General features: G+C 39.9%; 1 protein-coding gene across 1 annotated transcript in view; it reads left to right on the forward strand.

The window, feature by feature from the left end:
- LOC121663160 (centromere protein J-like) overlaps positions 1 to 18,298 on the forward strand; it is a 32,793-nt gene extending 14,495 nt beyond the window's left edge. Inside the window, exons 8-18 of the mRNA XM_042025115.1 lie at positions 490 to 705; positions 4,254 to 4,400; positions 10,101 to 10,259; positions 11,084 to 11,198; positions 11,631 to 11,737; positions 12,006 to 12,155; positions 12,994 to 13,092; positions 13,927 to 14,067; positions 14,756 to 14,840; positions 15,203 to 15,323; positions 16,197 to 18,298. Of these exons, the coding sequence (XP_041881049.1) occupies positions 490 to 705; positions 4,254 to 4,400; positions 10,101 to 10,259; positions 11,084 to 11,198; positions 11,631 to 11,737; positions 12,006 to 12,155; positions 12,994 to 13,092; positions 13,927 to 14,067; positions 14,756 to 14,840; positions 15,203 to 15,323; positions 16,197 to 16,386 (1,530 nt within the window). The 3' untranslated portion in view covers positions 16,387 to 18,298. The remainder of the gene's footprint in view (positions 1 to 489; positions 706 to 4,253; positions 4,401 to 10,100; positions 10,260 to 11,083; positions 11,199 to 11,630; positions 11,738 to 12,005; positions 12,156 to 12,993; positions 13,093 to 13,926; positions 14,068 to 14,755; positions 14,841 to 15,202; positions 15,324 to 16,196) is intronic.
- Positions 18,299 to 25,152: the final 6,854 nt, after the last annotated feature.

The following is a 25,152-nucleotide window of genomic DNA, read 5'->3' on the forward strand; positions in this document are numbered from 1 at the left end:
TCCAAATTTCATTACTTTCATTTTCAATTCAGTTGAAAATTATGTCTTTGCAATCCCCTCCTCTTTGTAAGAAGGATCTAACTATTCTTGTGCCCTTTTCACCACATGAAGATCTGATTAACTGACATTCTTGTCATTAAAATATACCTTGTATTCTAGCCTTTTCTTAAAAGCATTTACATTTAATGCTGATTATTTGCGTGATTAGTTTGAATTTCCTGATTTTCTTCAGCACGGACTTCTCTCTGCTCATTGTGTAACAATTGGTTTGTTTTAAATATAGGATTTTCCAAGGCAGTGTTTTTTTATTGTTTGGGGGGGTTTTCTTTCATTGTTGAAATAATTTCAAATGTTTTCAAATTGCATAACTTAAAACTGTAAACCTTTAAGCAGAACAGAAGGCTCCATGCTTGCTTCTGGATATGTAAGGTGGGCATGCCTAGCTCAGAGCACGCAGTGACATGGCACACTTTCTTTTTTTACTGATAGATATTAAAACAGCAGATTGCTGGACTGCAGGAGGAGTTCAAGAGAACTGAGTCCTACTGGCGTGCTGCCTACAGCAAACTGAGAGACCAGGTTGAGTTGCTGACCAGGCAGAACATGGAGCTTCGAGATGAGCTCAGAGTTTCAGAACATCAGAGATGGAAAGCAGAAAAAAACCCTAAAGCTATGAACTTCATGGACAGAAAATCAGAGACCCCGGTACTGGAAGATATTTTCTGCTTAATACGGTTTGAAAAATTCAGTAGTTTTTCTTTGGAGCTGTCATGTGTGAATACTGTTCCTCCATCCTGCCATGCTTAGCCTGAAGCAGGGAAAGTCGGCTCAATAGTAAGCCATTTTAACATACACTCTTTGTGTGGTCCTACTCCACCCAGCCTTATTTATCCATGAGGTGGGCAGCTTTACCAGATGATATAACCAGCCCATCTTAGACACTTGTGTCAGGTCAGATATCTCCCTCCACTAACTAGAAAGAGAGTTTAGATAAGTGTAGTGGTTTGGTCAAAAATACTCATTACTGTTTACCTTCTGTGAGATAAGAATTAGGAGAAATGCAAAGCAGGCACAAAACTTGACAGAATATGTAGAAGTTTATTAATAGACCTAAAAGAAAGAAAAAAAAAAATAAAGTCATACCACACCTTCAGAACTCTTCTCCTCCCCCCACCTTTCTCCCTTCTCCCACCGTAAAAAGACAACCCTTGAGATGTTCAGTCTGTTTATCACTTCCATAATAACGCTGTTCAGTTCATTTAGGGAGAGGAGTCTCTCTTGCCCGTGCTATGGAGACATCTCCACAAGAAATTCTCTCATGGCTTCAGTATCACGAGACAGCCGCTCAGGTTGGTTCTCTGCTCGCATGAGAGTCCCTTCCCACGACTTGCAGCTTTTCCCACAACTGCTTTCAAGGGTCCAATCTTGAGCTATTGGGGTACAATTTTAAGGTTGAGCCATTCAGAAACAAAAGTTCTCTTCACCCATCTCTGGGAGCATTTCCATCTCTGAGAATAGAGGCCCTCCTCCTTTCCTGGGAGAAAAAAGCATCTTCATCTCTAAGACTATCTTTGGGAATATCTCTAGGAACAGAGGTCTTCTCCTTCCAGTTGGAGCAAGAGTCCTCATCGCTTCCACCTCTCCCTGTTCAAATTTCTCTTCAAATCACAGCTGCTTCAGCATTTGCTTGTTTCAGCATAGGTGCTTTTGCTCACAAGTACAAGTTGAACGCTCCACCCCCCATGCTTTAATGAAATTACAACGGGTACTCTGATATATCACAGCTTTACAACAGAATTTCAGCTTTAAGCATCTCCTCTTTCTTCTCCTTCAGGTTTTCAGCTCTTCTTTCTTTACTTAATGTGTGCAGGCTCCATCTGTTCTGGAGGGAATTTACCACACTAAAAAGGTTAATCTCACCCGGGCCTTGCAGCTGGAATTTTGCTTATCGCTGTTGGTCACATGATCTTTGCCAGACAGTGGGCAGCTTCAGCTGAATCTTCATCTTCATCTGCACTGGAGAAGGGGAGTGGCCCGTCTGCATGTAGCAGGGCTGGGGGGGCCGTGGGTGGAACAGGGCCCATCGGTTCCTGGCCCGGCCCTGTGGGCCCCGTACGGGCCCTGCAGCTACATGTCCCAGCACCGGAAACGAGACAGAGCTCCGCCGGGCTTTGTCCATTCTTAAATGTGGACCACAGAGGCCATCAAAATTTTAAGTGGCTCAAAGAATTGTCCATATTCAAACTGGCCAGCTGATAGGTTCTGTTGATGCCTTTTCCTGGTCTTAAAATCAAGAGTCATACATGGTTAGAAGGGGAAAAGGGATTTTACCTTGGTGTTTATTTTTAAGGATCCTTAGGTGTACACGTCCAGGTCATATGCATCGAGATGCCCCCCGCCGAGTCTATGTATCCACCAACATCGGGTATAACATTATAGATTTTACTAATTAGCATATCTATCAAAGATTCCCCAATGAGAGTCTTGAGTGAGCCCCCCTTCCCAAGGAACCTTCCCCTGGATGGTTCTATCTTGGTTTACAGAATGTGTTCTGGAGAGGACCTTGGGGTCTGGGGCACACTGATCCCTAGCTATGAAGCTTCTAAAATGTTTAGTCTCTTAGCTTGACAAACAAGTCCAAGAATGTAGGCAAAAAGCACTAGGAATACAGAAGTTGTACAAGGTATAACAGGGGTATAAAAGAAAAGGCAAAAAATCTTCATGGCATCACTGTTAGGTCACAGAGGAAGCTGTAAGCACCCCTTTGCAAGAACATCACTTCCAGGACTATGCTGGCTAACCCATGACAATAAGTAATTTACTTTCAGTAAATTTACTTTACTTTCAGTGGCCTAAATTAGCCACCTAAAGCCTCTTGAAAATAATTCTGCTCTTTATATATATAGTGCCATTTACCTCTTTAATAAAACATCTCTTCAGCCTGGAAAAAAATATAGTTGGACCTTCTATTAAATCTTAGTTCTTATTCTATGCTGTAAACTTTCTAGAAGGAAATGCTGTCAGTGGTCTGCCTTACAGAGGCACAAGTTGGATTCTTGAATAAGAGTTATGCTGGGATGGAGCAGGAGGGATAATCAGGGTAGAAAATATAGCTGGCTAATGTAAATGTCTTTGCTGGTCTCTGGAAACCAAAATGGTTTAATGGTAGGTTAGAGTCTCTTGTAATTTTTTCATTCAGTATTCCACTTGTTTAATGTACTTGCAGGGTTTTACTTGTTCTCTTAGTATATAACTGAGTAACTTCTTGTAGGGGAGTTAAAGGAAATTAACGTTACGCACTTATTACACAGGAGACAGCAAGTCTGGGTGAAATTAAATGGTTCAGACTAGAACTCAAAAAAAGAAATTTGTGTTGAGTGGATCATTTCATTTCCCTGTGTGTATTCAAAGGAGAAAAATACATGCTTTGAGGGATCAGTTTCATACTATGTATGTCAAGGAAACTAGAAAAAATAATTGTCTCCTAGATGGTATAGTCTGATGAGATGAATCCTACACTTCCACAGAATGGCTGAATCTAGAAAAAAATAAAATTGGGCCATTTACTCTTAGATATTTCCCTAATTTTCAAACCTAATTTCTAGTAAAGTATCTTTAAAAGGTGTTAGAACCACAAACTAACCTGTCATTTGCTTTATTGGAGTGAAGAAGTTTTGTGTCTCTTTTTTTGATTTGATTGTAATGTACTTGTTCATGAGATTTTTCACCTAACACTTAAGTTTCATTGGAAATGTAATTTGAAGTTAAATTTCACTTTATTTTCACTTTTCCCAAACCTGCCTGCTCATATGGCTCATCCTTTTATAAATTGTGAAGGTCAGAAAGAAAAAAGATTAGTCACAGGTACAGAATTAAAATACATAAAAATTCCAATAAAAACCAGGGTAAGGAAAAGCTAACTTACTTCTTCTGTTGGCCAGATTTCTGTTTTATTACTACTGCTTTGCTGATGTAGAACCACTACCCAAAGCACTGAATGTTTTTGTTATGTGAGAGTCATAATGGGATGGTGTATATGAAGATGCTAGGATGGTACCTACAAACTTTTTGTCTGATAGTGGGAACCTTCAGTCCCTAGCAGAAAAACATGTGGAATTTCATTCATTGAGTTTAAATATCATCATTTTTATGAAAAGAAAATGGCTTTAAGTTTGAGCCAGATGGCTTTGAAGGCTCTTTGATGATACTAGCTGTGACTCAAAATTACATATTTATAACTAACTTTCCACTAGGTTGCAGAAGCTATTCTGCGAGGGACAGCATCTTCATCCAAACCAGAAGAAAGTTCATGGAGAGATAATCACAAGAGGCACAGCATCTCTCATGTGAGGCTGAAGACATCTTTGCAAAAACACTTTCTTAGAGATGTGAATAGTAAAGTATGCATCCCTATTGCGTGTAGTCACTTGCCCACTGTTTCAAATATGTATTTAAGAGAATGTTTCTGGAATCAAAATTTCTGCAAATGAAAATGTGTATAAGCATGGTCATGTTTTCTTGCTTGTTCTCTCATTATACACAAATTTCCTTTTAGATTTTTTTCTGGTTTTGCAGTAGCGGGAGAAAAAACTTTTTTCCCCCGTTTTCTAGACCTAACTGAATTGTCTGTTAATTTCAGGTTTGCTCTGAGCTCATTGCACCTGCTACTCCACAGGCTGATTTTACAGGGAATCCCCTTGCTTTGTCAAACCACAAATCTAGTATTTTGCCATTCAAGGCTTTACTTACCAATATGTAACAGTGTCCTTCTTCTGGCTCAACTCAGTGGGAAAACCACTCAGATTTTTACAAGTTGTGACGAGTTAACTCGGTATGTCAAGTGAGATTCTTGTTTCTGGCTGGTGTGTCCATGACTTCTCCTCCAAAGCCAGCTTACCACATTTCTAGCACATCTCACTGTTTAGAATATAGATATCTAAGTATCAATTTATGCTTTTCTTTCTCTTGGCTTTGTATTTCTTTCTTCATATTATGGGCACCTTGGACATTTTAAGTCCCTTTTCTTACTTTTGCTCAGATTTGGTTGAAATCTGTGCTTTGTTCAAGTGTGCAATCTCTCTGAATTCATCCTCTCTACTGAAATTCATCTGCTCTCTGCCTCTATAGGGACTGAAATAAAATGTAAAAGATATCAGGTGAGAAGGGATGAAACTGTTCCACTATAGTGAGCATGACAGCATGTGTTTTGAAAGTCACTAGACTATATGGTGCCAGATATGAAAAGAGGTATTGAAAATTTCCTCCTATGGCACACAGCCAAGTGAAATAAAAATTGTGACTTCAGCAACAGTTTTAAGAAGGGAGAAGTTGAGGACAGCAGACTTTTGGGCTTGCTGCTATCTGGGCTTTCACCATCTAGATGGCATTGGATCCAGTCCAACTGGAATGCAGCACAAGCATGAGCTAGACTGGTGGGCATGGTTCCCAGATGTCCTGAGTGAACTCTAAAAGGTTTGACAGAGACACATGCTCTTTATCTGATCTGAATGCACAAATAGACTTTATAGTGAATAGAGTGGCTGTCAATTATTTGACTCTAGAACTGAAGTCGCAGGTAAAAGGCATATTAAACAGAAGCCCCAAATCTGTGTTTTAGTGATAGATCTGAACATGGAGACTCACTTGTGTTTTCTTTGCATTTGAGCTCTTTTGTTAGCAGGTGGATGCTTTCCCTCATAGATCCTGTGAATCTGGATAATTATGAATTTTTGGATATAGGTAAAACCAACTATGATACTATTTCTATCCAAAATTGAGAAATTGAGCGTAGGAAAACATCAAGGTTGTCAGGCATTGGAATGGGCTGAACAGGGAGGTAGTAGAATCACCATCCTTGGCACTGTTGAAAAAAGTGGGGATATGGCACTTTGGGACATGATTTAGTGGTGGACTTGACAGTTCTGAGTCAATGGCTGGAACTGATTGTCTAAGAGTCTTTTGCAACCTAAAATATTCTATGGTTCTAGGATTCGAAGAAGATGTGCATGTATAACATATATAAGTTAAAGCTACCTTGGACTGGTGAGTTTCATCAGCTGTAACCAAGAAGGCAAAACAATAATTACCATCTGACTTATTTCTGTCAAAGCTAATAGAATTTGAGGATATGTACAAAAACAATTGGCGAGCAAGTCTGAGTAATGATCAGTACAGGTTAAAAATACAGATTTTTTTGAAGACATGATTTTATGAAGTAAAAAACAAACCCCATATCCAAGAGATGTTCTGCATCTCTGAAAAAGATATAATAATACTCCTAAGTATTAGAATAATGCTATAATACTTTTAAGGATGATCTCTGTACTGTAACATGATATAGCTGGTGAGGAACTGTCCAGTTCAAGTTGTGCTTTAGTGAGACAAGAAAAATGTCCATTTTAACTGCACATCATTAGTAATTCTTTTAGAACATGCAAGAATGAACAGATGGGCCAAAATTTTTAATATTTATTAATTATTAATATTTACTAATACGGATCTTCTGAAAACAACCTGTTTCTGAATGCAGCTCATTGGCAAGAACAAGTTGCCCATTTCCTGCCCAACATGCAGCTCTGGATAGATTTTAATGATTTCTGTGAAAAAAGATTAATTCATTTGCATGGCAGGAGCAGAAGTGGGAGGAGGGGAAGGGAATTCTGCTGAAAAGTGTACTGATAGCATTTCTTAATGTTTCAGTCAAGGTCAAATGTGCTTACTTCCAATCTTCTTAGATGGATTTTGCTGTCTAATCTTGCAAGGGATTTTGATGATCTTTGAGCAAGTTATTTCCTTGCCTATGAATGTTCTTACTCACAAATTACTAACTGAAGCAGGGAAGGTCTGTGAATATGTGGACAGACTTTCATAGCATTTGAATTTCACTGCTTTATCCATGAGTATTTGTTGCTTTTTCTCAGGTTTTTCATCTGTTAGGGGGAATGCAAACTCTGCATGACACAAACTGTGATATTTGAAGATAATAAGAGATCCTTATTTAGGGGAATTGGCAAGTGAGAGATTTCTGGGACAACTTGTTGAAGAACTGTAGGTATTAACAGCTGGGAGGCAAAAGCTCATTAGAAAATGTAATTGATTATTGTTGAGCATGAAGATCCAGGAGAACATCATGTTTCTGTTCTCCTGTTCTTCACTGCCTTCCTGATAGCACAGATCTGTAGGACTAGAGGAATGTCAAGAGATCCCTGCTTTTGTCAAGAGCAGCATCAGTGTCACTGATGGCAATTCAAACTGTTCTTCACTAGCTCCCATGACAAAGATCCAAAACGAGCTGCGTACCTGTTCTTTTATGAAGTCAACCTTCATAACTAAGATACACCTCTTTTGTTGTCACCAGCTGACCAGGTGATTAGTTTTTTTTTGTTTTCTGTGAAGATCAGAAAAAATTGTCTACCTTGTGCATTTTGGGCGGCTGCTTCTTCCTCCAATCCTGCAACCTCTTTGTATCAAAGGTCTGCATTTACTGGTCATCCACATATTTCCAATGAAGAAAATTGAGATAATTTGATGGCTTTGTTTATGAAAGTGATGGAATTGAGAGAATCTTTATCAAGAACCTAGTCATGTGTGATTAGTCCAAATGCTTAGTATTTGAGTTTCTTAAAAAGTGCAGAGCAAAGTTGCAGTGGTTGCCTGGGACACAATGTTGGCTCTGATTTTTCAAATGATCTCTTAGAATGACATTCCTCTGAATGAAAATAGAGACTACACGTGATTCATGTGAGCCCATCTCGACTCCTTTGACATTATTTCTTTAAAAATAGGTATACTAATGTATGCAATGCATAAAAAATGAAATCAGGGGCTTTTACAATGGCATGTGTAACAAGCTGGAGTACTAACACTGTTCTGCATGGATGCTCCCTCAACTGAATTGGCTGATGCATCTCATTGTGTTCATGGAAACACTTCTACTTTCTCTCTGGCTCCATCTTGCCATGAAGTATCTTCTATTTACAAGTCTTACGTAAGTTTTTTAAAAGCTTGAATTGCAACATTCTTTCTGTAATAAACCACAAGGAAAACAAATGCTGCCACATGTTAGTGTGTCACTGAAGCTGATGAATATTTGAGCTGCTGTGGCCCTATTGGCACCTTCTGAAGATGGTGAGCCAGCTGGCTCAAAACTAACCAGGCTGCAAAAAAATGGTTCATTTCTGCCTGATTCTACTCAATGAACCAGGTAAATTCCCCTCTATGGCTGCTGACGCCTCATAAAGGAGGGACCAGAAACACATAGCTGGGGACAGAAGAAAAGGAGTGGGACTCCAGCAATCTGGGCTGAAACTGGTTTGAGCTGCTGTGAAACGGCTCCAATGGCTTTTCAAGTTCTTTTAAATCATTTGGCAGTTTCACTCTTGAGATATTTAGAAATGAAATGATGGATTAGGAGCTCTTTCCTTTTATCACTCTGCAGTTTCTGAGCTAATATCTCTTCATCAGAAATAGTCTTAAAGGTCCTTAGTTCTACATCATTTGTCTCAAGCTGAAGTCCCAGGCATATTTTGACAGTTTGCCCACTCACTTGTATTTGAATCCTGAATATGTTTGGAGAACTCAGGCATATCCAGAGAATTTGCCTGCATAAAATATCACCAAATGTAAAATATAAATAATATTCTTTTTAACAATAAATTCTATTAATTTATGTACATTCTAGCAACCTTGTCTGAAAGAGCTAATCAGTTGCCTCTCTCCTGCTGAGAACCATTTTATGCTTGGAGGATTGTAAAATCCTACAATTTTCTGGTGTTGCAATAGGATTTCTTTCTTGGCTCCTTCCTTATGAGCATACATTAAATTGTAATGTCATTCATTAATATAAATAAGACATCACAGCAACAGCAGATCCCCTAAATTTCATTGATCACATGCAAAAATGTTTACAGCTGTCAAACACTGTCCGTTGTTATCAGAGAAGGAGCAGTGCAGTCATCCCGTTTGTGCTTTGCTAGTCCCACGTCCCTTGAGCAATAGCTCATGAACTTGAGTAAATTAAGCTGATAGCAAATATATTCTTTGCATGAATAACTTACATGCATCTTCTCAAACAGCCACTCTTCAGTGTGTGAGACATTTCAAAATCAGGGTTATTGATGCCATTTCCAACTTTTTCTGATTGTTTCTTTGTTTCTTACCATCATGTACTCACTTCTAGTCATTCATCAGCTCAATGCTTTAGAGATTCTTCTGCTATCAATTCTGATAGACAGTGACATAATCCCTTACCATTTCTGGGACAATTTAGCAACGTGGGCAGTGAGACTATGCCTTTGTCTCATATTGACAGGCAATCCTACACTAGGTACAGTAACTTCAAAGTTTTGGTTAGGCAGGAGTACAGCCTCAGTTTTCCTGCCATACCGATGTAATATTTTCTTGGCAACTGCAAATGCCTGAGAGTCATTGTGTAAATCCTGTAAACCCCATGTATCTCCTGGTGATCATGCAGGAATATTTTATGTTTCCTCGTGCTCTTCTCTAAAGTCTCCATGAAAAATTGGAGAAGTGCTTTTGATCTTTCCAGTCTAAATAACTCCTATAATTTGTTTGAAACTTTTTGCCTCTCATTTCCCTTCTGTGGCTCACACCTGTCTTAGAGTGCTATAAGTCTTGTGTCAGCCTAGATTGATGGAGATGTATAAGATCAAAACATAGAAAGAGTGGACATCCAGCAAGTAAAAATGAACTGTTGTGCAATATATTTTACTAAGCTCATCTCAGTTGTGATAACCTAGAGAGAGTTATCTTTCCTGCTGTTGGCACGCTGGGGAGACTGAGGGATGAGAGCGTGACAGCAGCTGTTGGCCTCGCACTTTTCCCCTTGGATTACCCTTGACTTGCATCATTGTCCAGGCACAGAGAAATGTGGGAAGCAAAACAAGGCCCCAAATACAGAGTTATGTATAAAATGTGTGTGTGTCCTTGTGCATGTCTCTGTGCATACACCCACAGACACAGTTAAACCTTCTCTGAAAGTTTTAACCACTTAATGATGGTTAAATCCTTTGTAGGAGGATTTTTAATACTATTTGAAGATGTATATATTAACTTAATACAAATGTATTTACATCTTTTAGGGCATAAATAGTTCTGTGCAAAAAGCTGATCCTTTGAGATTGGTGACAAAGGAACACCAAGAAAAGAAATCATCTAACTGCTCCATTGGTAGAAGCACGACACCAACTGGCAGGAGGACTCCTCATCAGGGAAGACTGACACCTTTTGAACCAGACAAAGTAAGTCAGTAGCAAGGTCTATTTAAATTGCCTTTATTTTCATTTTATGATATAATTCATAATCTGCATTGGGATCCTGATCGCCACATGGCTGCTGCTTGGTCTTCTTTCCCTGGAACTGCAGAATTTTTGTCAGAAATTATCTTAGAGACTGTTCATACATTGAATATTCATACATATTTAGACACCTGCAGGCCTGAGTATGGGTGTATGCTCTGAAACCTGTCCCCATTGCCTCAGAAAATGTTCAGGGATGATCACATGCACCAAGCATTGGGGGACTGCAGGGGCCAGTGGTTCCCAGGGAGGCCAGGGGCTTGGAGCACTAGAGGCAGCTCATGGAGTCCAGCAGGGCAGTGCCTATCCCACGGCCCCAGCCAGGGAGGAGGGCAGGCTGGGGATGCAAGGGAGGGCCAGACCAAAATTCCCATTGTCAAAGCCCATAGTGATGAGACAGACCTGGGGTCATGACAGGAAGTCATCCCATGGGTCAGGGCTGGGATTTGGATCAGTGAGGTGTATGGCCAGGCACAGACATTACTGCAATGCAATCCACTATGGAGCAAATGAAGTGCAGTTCCCAAGAGAAGGGATGGGGGAAGTGGGGGGACTTGGCCCTGTCTGAGACTTATTCCAGATCTTCCACCCTCCTTTCTTACTCCACAACATTCTGAACCAAGCTTAGACACCTGCACAATATACACACACAGACAGCTAAACTCCTAGGAAGGAGAAGTGTACAGCATGCTCTTGCCATATCACTGATAGCTCCCGTGTTAAAGTGAAGCACAACTGTAGGCCAGGGCCTCTCCATTTTTCTTCAGGTTGTACATCAGCTCTGTCCTACTGGAGGAAGGTATAATGGTAGGAAATCACCCGGAGCTGTCTCACATCTGAGTGGTTGTTTTAAGGAGCCCAGCTCATCTTCCTGTGTAAAAGGTAAGATATACGGAAACTTCCTGCCTGCTTAAAGTGGTCTGCAAATGACTAGGAGACACTGGTCCCCAACTCTTGACTCACAGAGAATGTCAGTCACTAAAACACTCTTATGATTCTTAGAAGTATTGCCAAATTTATATTTTACAAGAGAGGGAGAGAAGACTGTGCTGTCACCCACTTACTCACTGAGTTTGTTGTCCCAGAGGTTCAGGAGGTGGGAGAAGGGGTGTGGACTGCATTTCATTTTGGTCCAGGACAAAGCACATTTGGGAAGATGGACAAGCTGTTAGCAAACATTATCAGTGTAAGAAGCAATGTGTTGCAAGACTCTGAGAGACAGCATCTTTTAAAAGCCTGAGATATGTATGGAAATGTGATTCAGCAATTTTCATATGCTTTCAATGACCCCTTTTTCTTTGATTTTTCTTACAGGGACACCTTTGCCCATTTCATATAGCTCAGAAGACACATCCCTCTCACATAACCACAGCAATGACACTTGCAGCTTTGCACCCTGCAAGAACAATGAAGAAACAGAGGTATTTTGCCATGCAACTCTATAAAACAGGGTTACAGTGAGTCTGCGGTATTAGTTTTCATATACAGCATGCTAACTCCCATTCATTTGGGAACAATACTCTCCTGGCTTTATTTTTTTGCATTTACTCATTATATAAGTGCAGTCTTTAAAACAGTATTGCAATGGCTTTCAAATAATAGGACAGATATCTTTATCAATATATTTCTGCACAACTCTTAAACAATAATAGATTTATGTTGTTAGTTAATATTTTAATTTTGCCTCAGGAAGAAGAAGCTCTTAAAAAGACAGAAAAATTGCTAAGAGCTCAGAATAAAGTGGCTTTTGTGACTACACACAGGAGAAGTGGCATAACTGCATGTGGCAACAAAGTATCTACAGACAGATCTCCTGCTTCTCTGGATGCTCAAACAAAGGTTTGAGCTACTTATGATTCTAGTTCTTACATGAGCAGCAGCTATGTTCTTTCCATTTGTGAGCAGAAATAAAACACACCGAGAAAAAGAAAATATTCTGTTCCCACTTCCTATGCTATGTAGCAGACACAGCTTTAGGGATGGATGTGGGAACTTTGAGCATGGTGTTTATAGCTATTTACTGAAGCACATCATTGTCCTGTGGGGAGCAGTTCTCCCTGTTCCTTTGGATCCCATAATTCAAAATTCACCACATCTTCAAACTGTAATTAACGTTAGCTTGTAACTGCCCCGGATGCTGTGTGCCAGATGTCACTTAACTTAAGGCTCCTTTACCATGCCAGACTGCAAAGAGCACTCCTGGTAATGGTAAACTGGAATTATAACATCCAGAATAGCCCTTAGTTACACAGAGAGCACTACCTAGCAGCTAAGAGCCATGTAATTTGTTTTGGAAGAGTGACTCTAGCTAGTACAAATACCTTTCCTCGTAAATCAGTAAACCAATACTCAGAGATAGTTCTGCTCTCTGTTCCTGGGTTTATTCTCTCCATTTTTACAGCATAACTTTGCCAGAATGCACTTTTATAATCTCAGTTTTGGACTTCTGTTTTGCTACTTTTGCTTTGCAAACTGAAGAAAACTACAATTAATATGCAACATTTCTAGTTGCAGATAAAATATGAAAATTCATTGCAAATACAAGGCAATACCAGAAAGAAGGGAATCTTTCCTCTGTGTGGAAAAGTAAATAAGTTTTTTGCACAGTTGTTTTAAGTTAACAAACATATTTTTAAAACATTTCTGTTTATATAACTGTGATGTTTTCATAATGTAGCCTCCAAAATCAATATTATCTAGAAGGTCAACGTTACATCAAGAAAGAAGAAAGCATGAGGAAGAGGTGCAGGAAAAAATAGAGTATCATGATGGAAAGGTGAGAGAAAATAGCTTTTGTTTTTGGGGCGGGGGGCAGATATTCCCTTTTGTGGGAATTCTGATAAAACTGGAACCATATGACAAAGCTGTAATGCATCTTCTGATTGTTTACTTCTTTGGACTTCACCAAATGAATTAAACTATGCTGAACAGAACCAACTGTTATAGTAACACCAGGAAAACTGATTAACCAGAGGCTATGCTGGGTGTGAAGTCTTCTCTGACTAGTGTATTTTTTGTAGAAGAGCACACTAATGGAATTATTGCCTGCTGTGAATAAGAAGACTCAAGCAAATTTTCAGGTCTGTGCATGCAGCCAAAATGAATTCTGTAGTACTTAATGTCCATCCAGGTTTACTTGGAAAGAAATGGTTCTTAAACTACTGTGTCATCAATCTCTGTTAATACATGAAGTTCAATCATTTTGGTTCAGACAATCCAGAACCAGGTATCTCAAGTGACCTCTGTGGAAGATGCACAACCATATATGAAATGAGTCTGGATCATAATTTACTAAGGTTGGTCAGGAAAAAACCCGACTGTCTTCCCTATTGCCACAGGGCTGTGCGCCTAATTTTGCTTAACATTAAAACAAAGTGGTGGGGTGAGAACCTGAAACATGTGCTACAGGTAAGTTCATCTTGTGAAAAGAAAATGTCTTTCAGCCTCTTACAGACAAATGAGTCAAAATTAATGCCTGTTCTGCAGAGATAACTTTTGAAATACAAAGATATAGCATGACATCCTTCAAGCTCCAATTTAATTGGAAGCCAGTGCAATGCTGCTCATTTCCTTTGACTTAATTTACATTGGATGCTCTGTGTGTTTGAAGGTAGAAGAGGTGCTTTCTGATGGACGCCGAATCCTCACTTTCCGCGATGGTACTAAAAAGGAAATTAGTGCTGATAAAAGGATGACAACGATTAGCTTTTCCAATGGAGATGTAAAGAAGATCATGCCGGATCAGAGGGTGGTGTGTAACTCTTCATTTTCTTCAAGGAAAATAAAATTATTTTGCAGTAAGGTTCTATAATTTATCTTGATCTATCAATTCTGGGAGAAACTGATGAGGAAGGGTGTTGGTTTAACAACAGTGAGCAGTGAAACTGCTTCATCCACAAAGAAAAAAGTGGAAAAGTGTGAAGGTAACAGTGAAAGAAGGAACAAATGTGTAGGTGGCCAAGCAGGAGACTGAATGAAGGCAAGGGGCATGGGCAGCCATCTGAAGAAAGGACTGGTTTTTATATATTTGTGGAATAGGTAGTACAGGGGGTTCTTCCCTGTCGTCATTATGTAAATATAAATAGTTAATGTGAGCTAAAGTGGAAATAAGTGAGGCCTTGGCAGCACTGGGTTTATTTTAAATTAATAGTTACTTAATAGGAGGAGAGCCAGAGCAAAGAGGTGGGAGGATGACTCTCCTGTTTGCACTGTTCTCCTGCACACTACAGAGATGAAAGTAGCATCATCTAGACACAACCTTGAGTGTGAATTAGAGGAAGGAACAGCAATGTGAACATAGCGACTTTATGTGTGGCAGATGCAGCAAATGACCTTCAAATGACTTTTTAAAGATGGTTTACTTTTGAGCACATTGTTCTGGTTGAATCTGCTTATGCAAATATTGTGAACATGCTGCTATCATCTCACTCTCCTTCCAGATTTATTATTATGCAGATGCACAGACAACTCACACTGCTTATCCAGATGGCCTGGAGGTGCTGCAATTCTCTAATAATCAGATAGGTATGCAAGAGCTCATAAACATGAGCGTTTGTGCAGATTTATTTCTGTTATGAAACTGTGGTCTGAATTCTGACTCCAGCAGATTGGGTATCTTCTTGCCATTTCACATTTAGTATATTGCATTTCACTTTTAGTATATTCCATCACTTCACCACTTCAAAGCAAATATAATAATGGAATGTAAACGTAGGTCTTCCAATTCTGCTTATATGATTATGTGATTCTTTCATTTCTTTTACCAGTATTGTGGATATAATTTCCATCCTACACTACAATGTCCAAAAAAAAAAAATCCTGACTTAGCTTCGTGTAAAGCAACCTGAAAGAACACTAGACAGACTTTTTGCATCTTCTTTCCACAGAAAAGCATTATCCTGATGGCACACAAGAAATTGTGTTCCCAGATCACACGGTGAAGTGCCTCTATAGTGATGGACTGAAGGAAACTTTTTTCCCAGATGGCACAGTAGTAAAAGTAGAAAAGTAAGTCCTGTGTAAACAATGGGAACTAGGCTTTGGACACAGGTACAACAATACTGACATTTAGAAATGTGGCTGGATTTTGCATAGTTGGGAAATTTCCAGATGAAGTGAAAAAGAATTTGTAAAATAATTTAGTTTTTTTTTTTAAGAATATGGCACTGAAAATTCACTTCCACCTTGAATAATACGTGACCACTCACCACAGCCGAAATGATTGTGAAATATTCCTCATTTAGTTCCATGTAAATTTACACTGGCCAGAGCTGTTGGGAGATCACCAGTTGTCAGTGTTAGCAATGTGGGTACTAAAGCACTCAGGATGAGGGCTCCTGAGCTCTATTCCCAGGTGCTTGGCTCCCCCTCTAATATTGGGCAAGGACTGAGATTAGGTCAGTCGGTTAGAGCATGGTGCTAATAAACACCAAGGTTGTGGGTTTGACCCCTGAATGGGCTATTCACTTAAGAGCTGGACTTGATAATCCTTGTTGGTCTCTTCCAAGTCATATTCTGTGAATCTGTGTTGTCTCTCTATTCCTCCATGCAAGATCAGAAAAACAGCAACAGGACTCACATGTCTCTTCTGACGAAGAGGAAGGATGCAGTGGTAAAATGGATTTTCTGGATTTCTTCAAAATGCCTTGAGATTCCTGCATGAAGTCATGTACAATTCAGATCTCACCATCCATTAGCTATTATACTATGTGTTGGAGTCTTTTTATGAGACCAGATTTCTAATGCCATCCCATGTAAATCTTGAGGTTTTCCACTTGACATTATTTTCTAATTTGATTGAGTTACATTAGACAACTCTGTGAGACAGGTTAATAACAGACAGTGCTTTCTCATCACTTCATTCATTGCTGTTTCTTTCAGGAATGGAGATAAAATCGTGGTATTCAGTGATGGCCAAAGAGAGATTCACACTGCGCAGTTCAGGAGGAGGGAGTACCCAGACGGCACCGTGAAAACTGTGTTCTGCAATGGCAGACAGGAAACCAAGTACTCCACTGGACGAGTTCAAATCAAAGATGAGGAGGGTAATCTCATCCTAGATAAGAAGTGATTCCTCCCTGCAGGGGACTGCACTGTACATATGCAGCTCAAGCCGTTTTCTTGGCAGGCCAGAACTGTAAGGAAGATTTAACTTGGGAAAATGAATGGATGGATCTGTAGGGTTGAAATTACTTTGGCTCAGCAACTGGTGCTTAGACTGGAATAACCCTACCTGAATGAAATGTCTCTTGAGTGAGACTGAAGGAGATGCAGTCACACCCTCCTTGTGTATTCAACATTAAAATAAATACCTACAGTATTTCTCATCAAATTGTTTTTTTCATGGTACTGATCGCACTTTCCCTATTTTTTCTGCAATTTGCTATGGAAGTGACTACAATTAAGAACTATGGCATAAGAACCTCAAATAAGAACCAATAGTTCCGTGCTGTCATATGCTGACTAAAGTAAATCTACATAAGGTTTTTATTTCCTCAGTTAATTATCACAAAAGGTCTGGAAGTGATTAAGGTTTTCAGTTTGTTTGGATTTTTTGGAGCAGAATTTCCCAGCATGTATGAGGGCTTATCATGAGCTGGACATTAGATCAAAAACCTGAGCAGGAGTGGGGTGAACAGTCACAGCTCTGGATGTCCCTTCCAACCAAAGTTATTCAATAATTATACGATCAAAATCTAAAAACTCTGCCTCATGCATTTGAAAATAAAATGTAATGTTTGTTCCATCCTAGTAATTATTCTGGATCAAAGATCTGGATCTTCTGGATCTTTCTTCTTCCTACAGCAATCTTTCCTCTGTGTTGCTTTGTCTTTGAAATAACCTTTCCCACTACTGCTTTTATTCTTCCTGTAGTGCAAAAATATTTCTGGTCAGTGCATCTCTCCACATGTAAGGTTCTTTGGATGGCACTTGATACTTAGAGGGATTAATAATTTATCAGATGCTGCTTTCAACTGCCTTCCCCACAGACTGCTTGTCAGAAAACCATAGAAGAGTTTGGATTGGAAAGGACTTTAAAAATCATCTAGTTCCAACTCCCCCTGCCATGGGTAGAGACACCTTCCACTAGACCAGATTGCTCAAAGCCCCATCCAACCTTCAACACTTCCAGTGAAGTGAATTTTTCCATATCACTGAAACTCTTCTCTTGTAGAGCTCAGCTCATTACCTGCCCACTGACTGAGATACCAAATTATCTCTTTATGCCCTTCAAACAAGTACTCTCCCATGGCATACTGCTTTGGCCTTTTCTCACACCTAAGTGCAAAAATTGCAACATTATGGAATTACTCACTCTTCTGTTTCCAGGGGCTCATACAATCAAAAAATCACCACTCAAATTGCAGAGCATCTTTCAAAGAAAGAGCAAGAAGCATTGCTGATATTTACCATACACATGCTTCAGTTTATCAATTTAATTATGAGGCTGTGAGCATCCATGCAGTTTGATATCAGCTTGTGTAATGATAAAATTGCATTTTTTTCCCTTAACTGCTTCATAACACTCCTGCTTTCCACTACTGAAATATTTAATATATTTTATTTGTTTTTTAAAAGAAAACTTTAATCAAAATGAATTCAAGGCATCATTCTTTTCCATGTGTTTCACTAAGAATTTCAGTTTGTGCTACCTTATGCTGACCAAAACAAATCTATGTTGATTTTTTTTCTCAATTAAGCATCATAAAAAATTGAATGTGGCTAGTGTTTTCAGTTTGGCTGGGAAACTAGATATGATACCAATGTTTTATAAAGAACCATTGTTTTTATTCCCAAGAATTCCTTTAACAAAAGGTCCCTGTTCTCCGCTTAAAATGCTGACATTCTTTTTGTTTCTGTAGTAAATCAGAAAACAGGCTTTGCTCAGAGCTTTTAGCCTTAAATCACTGTTTGCTATTCAATAACCTGTCACTGAATCATAGAATTCTGTGGATAAGTAATCCCTCCTAATTGTAAACTAAATAAAGAACAATTTTGTTATCGCACTGCTTGCTCCTTGCTTAATTAAGCACTCTTGACTCTACTTGCAGGAAGCATTTTGGCTGTGGAATAATTTGGCCCACGGTCCTGCAGCTGTGTGACAGACACATGGGGAATGTGGAAGGCAGTCCCCAGAGCTGTGCACGCAGCGATGCCCGAGTGCAAACACCTTGCTGATGTAGGCACTCACTGTGCTGTGTGTATACCCACCTCGTTAGCACCAGCTTACAGTGAGGCTGTAGTGGTGCATAGACACGGGCCTGGTGCTGCCCTCTGGCAAAATCAGTGGCAAACCTTCCTCTGGGGAAACCAAAGGGGAGGTTACTAAAGATTTTGCCCGCCCATCATTTTATCAAGACATGTTTTTGAGGTGATATTTTATAATATAATAGTAAATGGAATTTTGGCATAAAGGGCACACACTGGGTTTGAAAATGAAAAGGCAGAAAAACACCTGCATGAATGACAAGCTCTGTCAGGTATGTTATAACTGAGAGTCCTTTGCAGATGAGTTCTGACACATCCCACTTTGTTTTTCACAGGCTGATTCTCACACCCGCTCTCCTCCACCTTCCATTTGCCTTAGTTAACCAGAAGCAATGGCTCTACCATTTATAGTTCATAGCTGTAGGAACAAAAATAACCCCAAAATAATCCAAATTAAGTGTGACTGCATATTGTGCTTAAGTGTAGCAACACACATAGCTACTTCTCAATGTTTTTGTCCTGGAAGATATACAATGAAATTTTCATGAATCCTTCTGGGAGATGGAACACATTTGGGAAATCCCACTTCTGTATTTTCACAGGTTTTTCTGGCATTAGCAAAAACATGCTACAGCCAGTATTTGGCCTCAATTTTTGTTCAAATTTAGAATATGCTGTGACTTCTGAACAGAGTTCTATTCAGACAGCCAGGGGTGTTGGCCTCTGGTCTTTATCAGAGGAAACATGTACGTGGTTAGCTCATAGTTACAAAAGTCAGGTAAGGGTAACCAGCAACCGAGTAGGGCAGACCTATGTGGACAATGCCCAGCCTCCTGGGATTTGGTTATTTTTAGTGTCACCTTTTGCTCGGAAGAGTAATTTTGGCATGGTATTTTTCCCTGCAGCTGGGAAGTCAGTGTTTTTCTTGGAAGTGCTCTGGCAGTTTTCTTCTTTAGGACAGCCACCTTAGGAATTGATCTTCTTACAGCCTGCAGGGCAGGTTGTCGAGAAGAAGCAGAAGTACATTTAGCCACTTTTTCCTAAGTGAGTAAGCCAGGCACTCTCACCATCTCTGCTCTAGGGCACACGCCTTCTGCCAGCCTTCATCCCAGTCACTTGGTTTGGCCTGAAAGTGTCAATCTGCTTGCAGTTCAGCAATACTATGAAAAAGTTTTCCTCTCACAGTGTCATCCGTGGAACAGCCTAAACACAAGGCTGGATTTTAGTTGAGTTCTAAAAGCCACAGCTTGAATTTGTCATAAACATTCTCATGGAGATGAAACTCCAACAGCCTCAAGATACCTCTTGTATCATAGTCATCTGCTTTCACTTCCATCTTGCTTTAAGGTGACTTTCTTTGCACTACTGCATTACTGGCACGTCATATTAACTTAATATGTTGCCCTGCTCTGAGCAAACTCTCTTGGTTAAGATCATAAAGCCCAATGCAAAACTGATAGTAGAGAGTAGGTAAATGCCTGTTGATTCCAATGCTCTTTTCCTCCTCTGACATATGCTGATTTAACTCACTGAAAATCTTCTGCTATTCCACTGATGAGCTCCTCTCCAATTCCTGAGGAGCAGGGCACCTTCTTGTCTCATCACTTCCACTTGAAGAAAATAATGTTCCATAGAAATATACGTGGATTCTGAATGAAATACCATTACCCCTTATCTATAATGGAAGTGGGTGATGGACCCCATCTACTTTTGTGAGTAGGAAATGCATTCTGAGTCACATTGCACATAGCAATTCTCACATAGACAGTTCGTTAAGTGTGCTCTTCCCTACCCAGCTAGTTCAACATACACAAGACTCAAAGACCTGCCCAGCTGGCTGGTGGCACAGAGGAAAAAGACCCATGGATCTGTAGATTTGAAAGAGTTGCTCTTTCTCTCAGTTTTATTTTTCTGGAAAACTGCTGTGCTGAACCCCTACAGTCTAGTTGTCCCTGAGGATTAGATTCCATATTTGGGGCAGAGTGTCTTGCATAAGAGAACAGTGTTTGAGCTGAGGATCATTCTGACAAAACATTAACATACTAACCTCGGCCTTCTCTCAGAAAGTAGCAAGGAAAAAAAATACAAAGTGAATGGTCTGTATGCTAGACAAGACTCCTTCACATCCTGTTACTGTAGTGGTCTCCTTGCTTTTTCTTTTCAGGTTGAATTTTAGACTCCAGAATGAGTAACATCTGCCTCCCAAACAACTACAGAAAAAAAGGGAAAAAGTCACACCTGGAAGTACTGCATTGAGCAATGTGCAGTTGTGTTGGCGAGGGACACATTTCTGTGGAAAAAATACCATTTATTGAAATGGAAATTTTTTTTCCCAGAGCACAAATGTAATCTTGTGATAGCTCTTACTTAATTTTAATTATCTTGTTTTGAAATTGTCATAATATCCTCTTTTCATTTTTTAAGAGACGATGGTGCAGGAAGACTTTTTTCAATGCCAATTTAGTTTTAAAACTAAAAGCCCAAATGTGAAATGAAATGCCTTACTATTATCAAAATGTAAATTAACATAATTCAAAAGTTTCACAAGTCACAGAACAGCTCAGGATTCTCATCACTTTATTTGAATGTGAGAAAAAAATTTAAAAATCTTCCAGGAAGAAAAAACATGTTTCTCTCTACACTCTCACATTTGTGGCTCTCTCATATGATATACCTATGTCATGGCTGTCCAATGCATAGAGAAGTGTCCAGGAGGTTTTTTGGAATGCTGGGAAGCAGGGCAGTGGGGCTGGAAGCATATGATTACTTTACCATAGGACTTTCTTTCCTGGGAATACTCTGCCCTGTAGTGTGTGAGTTGAAAATAGTCCTGGCCCATCTTACGTTGTGTAGCTGATGCCTTTCCTGGTCTTAAAATCAAGAGTCAAACACGGCTAGAAGGGGAAAAGGGATTTTACCTTGGAATTTATTTTAAGGATCCTTAGGTGCACTACATCCAGGTCAAATGCACTGAAATGCACACCTCAATCATGCACCCCACAAAAGATCTGGTATAACATTATAGGTTTTCCTAATTAGCATATCTATCAAAGATTCCCCAATGAGAGTCTTGAGTGAGCCCCCCTCCCCAAGGAGCCTTCCCCTGGATGGTTCTATCTTGGTTTACAGAATGTGTTCTGGAGAGGACCTTGGGGTCTGGGGCACACTGATCCCTAGCTACGAAGCTTCTAAAATGTTTAGTCTCTAAGCTTGACAAACAAGTCCAAGAATGTAGGCAAAAAGCACTAAGAATACAGAAGTAGTAAAAAAGGTATAACAGGGGTATAAAAGAAAAGGCAAAAAGTCTTCATGGCATCATAGCGAGGGAATTCTTGACTAAAAAAGAAGGGATTTGAAGCAAGCTTGGTCCAGGGTGTGAGGAATAAGGCTCCTACTGGAGAGAGATTTTAGGCATCATTAACGGCTGAGACTGTGGCCAAAATTTGAACTTCTGTATACAATGACTTTCCACATTGCAAAGTAATATGTAATTCTATATTCCAATATTAATATGTATATTAAAATATTTAGTGATGTTTGACAGTTAGACCTGCAGTAATCTTCCATCTCAGGTTTGAACTGGTGTTTGAAGGGAGGGAGCAAGATCTAAACTGCACTGGGATTATTTCTGAGAATCCCCTTACAGATCAGAGACAGACTGCAGTTGAATTATCCTTAGTGAGAGCTTTCCTTGAGTGAGGGGTTTATAGGGAACAGGAGAGAAACATGGCAAGTGGTTACTGAAGTATGGTTGTGATGTAATAGGACTTACATAAAACACCATGAAGGGGAAAGTAGCCTTTTTGTGTCTCTTGCAGTCAGTTGTTCTTTTCAGCCACAGAAATCTGGGGGCTTGCTGCTGAGCTTGCACACAAACCTAATGTGCTGGCCCCAGAAAATTATGGCTATCTTTGCTTCCACTTTCTTTCCTGGGAATTCTTTGCTCTGTCTGCTTATTAAACAGCACTATGCCACATGCTAAGAAAAAAATGAATTAAAAACAACAAGCAAACCACAACCAACCAACCAACCAAAAAGACAAAAAGACAAACACAGTAAAAAACCCAACCACACAAAACTAAACAAGATTTACAGTAGCTGGTTCAAATCCTGGGGCAAATATTACTAAATTAAGAAAAAAAGGATGTCATTGGATACAGCCATGGCAAGCATTTGGATGAGTCACCTTACAGACTGCAGCTAGCTTTGCCTTTTCTGCACTGCTGGACAATGCTATTAGCAGTGTTTCTGCTGTTGAACATGCACCCAGTGTGTGGTAAACTGTGCCATCACAGTCTCCACTAGTTAATCATACATTAAACTGTTAATAATGTCTGAACAATGAAGCTTTCTTTGGTGATTTGTTCATATCAGCTTGTATTACTGAACATCTTTCATACCTCTGGCATTCAAGAAATGAAATTAAACTTCTGGCATTCAGGGAATGCCAGTTTACAGGAAATTGGCTCACCACCTAGATATAACAAATGTCTGCTTCAATTTCTCAGATAATTAAGTGCAAAGAAAAGAAAACAAACGACTTGCACTAACAAAGAACACCTATTCACTTTTAAGAAAGTCAAATTACATATAAGCAGAAGCTCCTGAAGTGCAATTATGAGCCACTAACTCCAGGATTAGGCCTTGGTCTAAATGAGTGAAGATAAATTTCACTCACTATGTATAAATATGTGCCCAGATGAACCCCCATCTCTTCACCAGCCTTCATTCCCAGGGGGTTCTATGTTCAGCCCATAACTTGTAAACCCACCTGTGAGTTTGCAGACATCCTTCCACAATGCAAAACCTGCCACAGCTGTCTCTGACCATGCTCGAGCTTAACACCCATGTACTGCTGTTGCCAACCAGCACCCAGAAGCAGAGACCTTAGAATCATGGAACCAGAATGGTTTGGGTCAGAAGGGACCTTAAAGATCATCTAGTTCCAACCCCTCTGCCATGCCTAGGGACACCTCCCACTAGCCCAAGTTGCTCAATGTCGTCCAACCTGGCCTTGTCCCCAAGGGAGAGCAGGATGTCATCCTCTATGACATCAGGGAACACAGAGCATTCAGTAGATAAGCATCAACAGGCTTATTGCCATTGCCTGGCTTAGAGCTATTGAAGGTTTCAGGCACATGACTGGGGCAGGATTAATCTGCCTACCACTTCAAACCCCAAAGCTAGTGTCCATTGAGATGACTACACCTGCTTTTGTTAACCTCACACACTCAGGGTCAGACTGATAAAAGCTATCGTTTCACTGCAAAATAAACACTTCTGTGGGTGAGGTAAGAGCTTGTCTGGTAGTGACACATGGGGTGAAGAAGGGTGAGTCTACCTACACCGTGCTGCTGGTTGAGGCCTCAGCACAGACAGACCTGTACTATTCACTACCTGTTAGGCTGAAGCAGGGCTTATGGAGTCTTCCTTGGCCATGAAACAGCAGATGTCTCATGTCACAGCAACCTCAACTATCATTTTTTTTCTTGTATTTCAGTGAATATATGTTCCTAGCTGAACTTCTGCCTAAATTTTTTTATATCTACTGTGCAGCAAAATCCCTATAGCCTTTACAATAAACAAAACCATGTAAGTTTTATAACTCTATATTGTCCATGCATAATAATGTCATAAATGGCAATTTCATTTAAGTCATGTCCAAGACTGATGGGCACCTTTATATTCATCCTGTCCCAGGCAAAAGCACGTTCATTGCATTGCCACCTGTAGCTGTGGCTTTCATTCCCAAGGTAGCAGTGTTTCCTCATGGCCCCTGTGCAATGGAAGAGTTGTCATTCAGGAAATGACTACATAAAGTCCTGTGAAAAATCAAGAGTGACAAACAGCTCCCCAAACCACAGGCCACAATGTCCTATCTTGTGTGCTGATTCAATATCAGTGATAGTGAGGTCCTCAACAAGGTCAAAACACCTTTGTCCTGCTCTTTTGCCCCAAACTCTTATTGCTGAGCATGGCTTCATGTGGCATGGGATATCCCTTTCATCACTCTGTCTCAGCCATCCTGGTTGTACCACCTTCCAATTTCTTGGGCATGTGCAACCTACTCACTGAGGGGGAGGAGTGGAGAAAAAGAAAACCTGAATGTTCTGCAAACACTACTCAGCAATAGCCAAAACACTGGTGTGTTATCAACACTGTTTTAGTTATAAAAATCTGAAACACAGCAACATATGGACTGCTATGAACAAAATTAACTCTGTCCCAGCCAGACTCAGTACAGGAGTAAAAAGAGAAACTACATTTAAAAAAAATCTGTCTGGTATCTAGGTAGGAATCATCTTTTTGTTCTGAGGTTGTAGAGCATCTCATGTAGCAGGATCCTGACTTCTGTGTTGGGTTATTACAAATAAAAAGTTATTACATTCACACAGATGAGGTTTTCATAATGATGTTGATCTCAAAAATCCTCTTTGCTTCACTTGCCATTGAACATCCCTTTGTAAAAGAGAATCAGAGGAGGATTCAGAGATGTGCTGAAACATGATGCTGCTCTCTCTGTGAGAGGGAAGCAGGGCAGGGTGAAAATCAGTAGCAACCTAGAATATCTGTCTGTGCATGCTGGGCAGATAGGAGGTTGTGAGGATTCTGCAGCCACAATAGTTTT

Source organism: Corvus kubaryi, unplaced genomic scaffold (genome assembly GCF_017639235.1).
Source record: "Corvus kubaryi isolate FWS band 111438036 unplaced genomic scaffold, C.kubaryi_AGA036_p1.0 37266, whole genome shotgun sequence".
NCBI lineage: Eukaryota > Metazoa > Chordata > Aves > Passeriformes > Corvidae > Corvus > Corvus kubaryi.